Source organism: Calliphora vicina, chromosome 2 (assembly GCF_958450345.1).
Source record: "Calliphora vicina chromosome 2, idCalVici1.1, whole genome shotgun sequence".
Lineage (NCBI taxonomy): Eukaryota > Metazoa > Arthropoda > Insecta > Diptera > Calliphoridae > Calliphora > Calliphora vicina.
Window position 1 is genome coordinate 143,056,739 of NC_088781.1, and position 6,214 is coordinate 143,062,952.

The 6,214-nt window shown below is 36.2% G+C and overlaps 1 protein-coding gene across 1 annotated transcript; it reads right to left on the minus strand.

Annotated features, from left to right (window-relative positions):
• Window positions 1-265: 265 nt before the first annotated feature.
• On the minus strand, window positions 266-1,498 carry LOC135950914 (uncharacterized). The gene has a single exon (XM_065500438.1). It carries the CDS (start codon window positions 1,496-1,498, stop codon window positions 266-268), a length of 1,233 nt encoding a protein of 410 aa, XP_065356510.1.
• Window positions 1,499-6,214: the final 4,716 nt, after the last annotated feature.

The following is a 6,214-nucleotide window of genomic DNA, read 5'->3' on the forward strand; positions in this document are numbered from 1 at the left end:
TCTGTTGCACGGTAGCTCGACCTTTGCTACTGTAAGGTCCTCTGAACTAAGCTGCGTACAAAGAAAAATGTTAATAGATTTTTTGGCAATAATACATGATCTTGGCCTACCATTGTTTCTTGCATAGAGAATGTTATATGCTGAGGCCGGGAACCCCTTCACTTCCAGGTCTGAAGCCCAGGGTTCCTGCACCAGCCCAATGTCCAGGTCCTCTTCGGCTAAGAGCACCCGAAGGTTATCTGTAGCACATTTCGAGTGCTGCAGATTAATCTGCACTACCTTGAGCGCCATTGTCGGTTTTTGGTGGGAGTTCGGATAGCTTCATTTCTGTGAGCAGAGAGTTTGCTGCTTCAACCTCATCCGCTTCACCGCTACCCGTACCTGAGGGCCGGAACACCTTAACCTTAGCGTCCCTCACTCCGAAGAACAGCTTAAGGCCCGCCTTCTCAAGCTCGACTGAGCCAGATTCGGTGATGGCGAGGATAAGGCATGTATGGCCATCGCCTTGCTCAGTACGGATGATGGACCAGTCATCCATGTGGATGTTGGGGTTTTGAAGCTTTAAACACTCCAACATTTTATGTGCATCGGTTGCCATCTTCGGTAACCAAATACGTGCACGCGGTCTCATTGGAATTTCTTGAGCAGGGATCAGTTTGAGGCTTAAACCATCCCATGCGTCGCTAATCTTAGCGATGCATTTGCTAAGAAAGTCCTTTGAGAACTCGTCCATGCATTTGATCACCCTGTAGCCCCGGTGGATTTCACCAGAGTCAAAGCGAGGTGCCGTACCAGTCCTATTAGCGAACAAGTGTTCCATAACGAGTTCAGCTAATTTGGACTCGATAGCACCCCATTCTGTTACCACAGGATTCATGATGCCGTCTTTCTCGGTCGCCAGAGCCATAAGAAGATGGTCTTTAACCACCTCATTGAAAGGCCGTCTGGCGGAAGTAGTCGTGGTGGATGTAGGTCCCGGAGCGGCTTTTTTTTCGGCAACCTTTCTCCGTTTAGGCGATTTTTCTCCCTCTGCCTGAGAGCGATTTCGCTTGGACCTCTCTGTTTCATCGGCTGCTGCCTTTGAAGTGCTGGGTACGGCATCCAAAAACTTTTGGTACTCGTCTACCACAGCCTGGTATTTGGCGCGATCTTCCTCATCACGCTCATGGGGAGCACCGCTGGCAGCATTCTTGTCAATCTTGTCAAGAATAAATCGCGCCTTGGTGTATCGGGATTTGAGGATGTCTTTCTGACTCTTCCTCTTTTTTCTTTTCTTCTTCAATTGGTCGCCTGCCTTGGCATCCGATTGAAGAGAAGCATTTGTCAAGTTTTTGGAGGGCAGTAGAGTGCTGTGACGGTCACCCACGCTGCCTGACATTTCGACCAAGGTCTCTTGGCTAGAGGCCAATAGGTCGTCTTCTGATGAAGAACCGAGATCATCAGTATTCATCAGGGGTTTGTTGTTGTTGTTTTTTTCTTTGTAATTTAATGGTTTCATTTTTGGTCCCACGAGTAGGCACGTAAGGGGATGGACCATCCATGCAGTGACGGCGTACATGGACTAGACAGAAGTGATTACAACCGGCCCGTGTCATAAGCACCGGAGGGGAGCTGTTAGCGACTAATCTTCTTTAACCACTAATTAGCCATTCAGGTTCTCGGCACTGCTACCAACCACGTTAACCTTACAAGTGGGGGAAAAAGGAAAGAAGGAGAGAAAGAGGAAAGAACAGAGAGAGGAAAGAACAGTTTTGGTCCGCGGGTTGTAGCACAGGAAAGAGAAAGAAAGTGCTATCACTAGACGACCATTTGTTGTAAAAAGTGTCGCCTGTGATAGCATATTCATAACACCAATTATATCATACTGTGACCATATGTCATAAAAAGTATCACAGTATTATGATAGTTGGCTATCGCAAACCGTTCTACAGACCTAGCTATGTCAAGAAGTTTAGACCATTTAGAAAAAGTGTCTAAAAATATTGACAACGCTCGAGCATTTGACAGGGCTAGTGACCTGTTGTAGAAAACAGTATCACTAGACTAGGCAATTGCTCCCCCTATCCGCCACCTGGGACGCGTCCGATGGGAGACTGATAACTCCACACGAATTTTCTTTGGCTATCTGGTTAAACACAAATAAAATATCTCACCTCAAAGATACATAAACATAAGAATCTTGACCCTTTTTATTTTTGTACTTAGTTTTTTTTTCGTTTTCTGGCCGACTAGTCAGACACTTATATACCTCTTGAGACTCATTATTAGTATACATTAAGTTGTTATGCTCACTCAAGTGTAACCATAAGAATCTATATGATACAAATTTAATGTACACAATCATACAAACAAATAAACATACATATTATCTAAAAATATTGTAAGATATACATATGCATTCACATTCTCATACACATCAACACCCGTATATAAGTATTGGGTAAACATATGTATGTACAATTACATTAGTGTGGTCCCGTTTGCATAAAATTAATGTTTAGTTTGTTTCAGAAGATCATTTCTCCAAGTCAAAAAACTTGAATAACTTGCCCTGGTATGTATATTGTTTTACGACATTATAAGTAGATATTCTAGAAACAAATTTTGTATCGTGATCTTAGGGCTAACATAAGAACGTTGAGATAATAGTGTTACGAATATGATATTCATTATGTTTATAAACAATATTCATTATGTTTATAAACATGTCCATCAGTAGAAGCTTCTTTCTACTCATCAACAATGTTGATAAGTACGCAGTTATTTGCATTGTTTGTAAGTATGGCAACACTAAATGTTTAAGCCGCTAACGTTAACATTAAAAGCTCTAGAATTCGAATACACTAGTTTTGTCCGTTAAGATCATTGTAGAAATAGAGCTTTCAAGAAGTATCTAGATGGTAATGAGAACACCAAGCAGTTAGTCTAATTAGAAGCATCGTTAAGTAAAGAAAAAATACAACATACTTTGGCTGTATAAGTTTCTGAATTATAAACGTGTGTGTGTATTAAAAAAAAAAAAAAACGTAGTGACTATTTGAACTGTTGTTGTGTAAATTTGCTTTTATTTGCAATCAAAAGAATCCGGTTTATTTAAAGGAAATAAACCACCGTTTTTAAAAGACTAAAACGTAACAATAGGTTTCAATAAATTCGAACTAGATTGAATTTCGTAAATCGGAAAAATCCGTTATATTATATGTAAAAATTTAAACAAAAATGACTGCTTTAGCCTTTGATCCAGCTAAGAAAATATTGATGTCAGAACAAACATTTTGAGAAACAGTAGCTTAGACGTTTATTTTAGTTGGGAACCTCCACAACTCTATTTTTGGGACCAATCTAATGTACAACTTTCTTTGTATATATGTATGTGTGTGTGTAATAAGCAGTTGCAAAAAGCATGTTGCTGGCGTGTTAATTTATTACAAGAAACTCTATTAGTGTATGTATTCTTTTTTGAGGTAAATACATACACAAACACTAACATAGTTATATACATACTTTCTAATACATTCTAATGTCTATACAAGTTATTTTTGTTTAAAGAAAACACATTGGTTTTCCACTTTAATGCTTAGTGGGCATTAAATAAATGAGTGTTTGTATCTGTGTTTGTATATGTGTGTTTATTTGTAGCCGGATATTAGATAATTTCTGTAGGCATGTGTGTGAAAGTGAATTTATGAGTATGTTGTAAGTATATGTTTGCATCGTTGTGTATGTTAAATAAAAGTAAGAGGATAATATGTGGTAAATTACTAAATACCATATTGGTAACAGATTAGAAGGAAGCATTTTTTTTCCTTGAAGCGACAAAGGGTATTTAATAAACTTGAGGTAAACAGTAATTAGGTACTTGAAATTAATTAAAGCCGTTCCGAATGAAGGTCAGTAGAAAAAAGAAAAAAAATTAATTATGACATTTATGTATGAAATATTAAAAATAACCACTAGCACACATCAGTACATATTTAGCGAGACATTCTCAAAATGTTAGAATTAAATAAGATAAGTAGATTAGTGTTGATTTGTTATTTACCATTAGTGGTTAAAGTTGCTTCACATTAAACATACCCTACATAAATGTCACCGTTTAAGAAGTGAAAATTTTCGTTTGTATCTATAAAATTTGATTTGGTTGTGATTGCCCAATTTATTGTTAATCAAAGAATACAGTATAAATGACAAAATATTTCTGTTGTCACTGAAAATATTTAGCAAGGCAAAAATTCGGTATTTTTAATTGTAATTTTCTACATCAACTGATTTTCATTGCATAATAAGAATCTATATAACTGATTCTATATGTGGTCAAAATTTGGTGAAATTCTACTTCCACATAGTGGGTCAAAAGATCAATTGAAATATTATTTTTTGTTCTAGATGTCTACTAACACAAAATTTTTAAACTCAATTATTTCTAAATGGCAAAAAAATTATACACTATTGTTTTATTAAGGGGACGATATAATCAAATTATTCGATTGACAACAAACGACATAATTTCGTAACTTTAAGAAGAAAACTTATAAAGAAATTTCCGAAATTTTATGATAAGAATATCTCGGGAATTTCTAAAAAAATATTCCAATAAACCTTTCCCGATTTGAAACTCTAACACTCATACAAGCAGCAATGAATGAATGTATGGATTTATACTATAATCAACGTAAATACTACCAAAATATTATCGAATTCCTTAAATACTTCACATTTGTTCTAACTTAAATTAATCGAAATTCCTTTTCTTATTTCCTTTAGACACTGTACTATGAAATTATGTATAATGAAATTTTATTTATAGCTACACGAGTTTTTATTTTTAGCCAACTATTTTTACCAAAAAAGCCACTTTGTCAATAAGTGATACAGAATACGACGAAACAGCTGCATACATTAACTACACATACAATTAAACTCCAACCAAATATCTTGCCATTTTCTCCAGGGGCATATTAATGTAAAAATTCAAACGAATAACCTTTGCTCGACCCAGTAATGCCAACTACATATTTGTAACAAAAAACCCGCCGTGTATTATCACCAAAGGGGCTAATTATGCTGAATATTGTTTTGTATTCAAATTAACTCTTTAATATATATAAAAATTAAATGGTCCATGTATGTAATGTTATCGCGTGAGAACGGCTGGAGCGATTTGGCTGATTGTTTTTATTCGATTCGAAATTTTGAGGAGATGGTTTGTAAAGAAAAAAATCTAAAAATTCCCGGTAAAACTCGGATTTTTTTTTTACTCCAGTCAACTGTAATAAAGTATGCAGTACAAATTTAGATATTTTATTTGCAAATAAATAGGAACAGGCAGGTATAAGTGGGTTGGTGAAACTTGAAGAACTACTACCGGGCGCAGCCGGGCGGTCAACTAGTATTAAAATAAATCTTGATAATAATTTGCATCTAACTGAAAGTTCTCCTGATTTTGACATCCGTAAAAGAGGACATAACTGCCCTCTAGATTTTGGTTTATTGAAAAGCGCTAAATTGGCAACACCCAGTCCTTCTCGCAGTATTTAACTCACTATTCCACACACACACATGCTGTTTTTAATGCATATAGACGACGACTACTGATTTAAATGTAACTTTCCTCCAAAGTATTGTGAACTGTATTAAATCTTAAGTACTGTTTAACTCGATACACAGACATTAATGCCTTTTAAGAGGATTTCGCATTGTAGTCATAATTTATTGACACACATAAATACGCAATAATATGACTACATGGGATGCTACACAAGCCAAAAAATCCAGTTCTTTGCTCAATGTGGTGGCTTTTAATGGGATGAGGGGGATGGGGAGTACAGCACAACCCATTAACACTCATTCACTCACCCATACCAAGAAAAGGCTCAAAGTTCATTGGAATATAAGTATTCTAAAAGAAGTGGGGAGTAGTTGGGAGTTGAGTGGTGATGGAGAGCAAACTGAATCATATGTTTCAGTTAAGAGTTATGCTTAATTCTATCTTTTTTCTTTTTTTTTTATCCGACAATATTTATTTACCGTTAAGAGATGGAGATAAATGAGTGTTACAGTGCTGTAAAATATAATTAACTGCAGCTGTGTTATTAAGAAATTGTCTGGTACTTTTTCATCGTCCTTTTTTCCACCATACCCGGTAGTTGTTTTAAAGTTAGCTTGATACAAACAAAAAAGTCTATTAGGGAAGTCATAACTAGGGGAGGCTGGT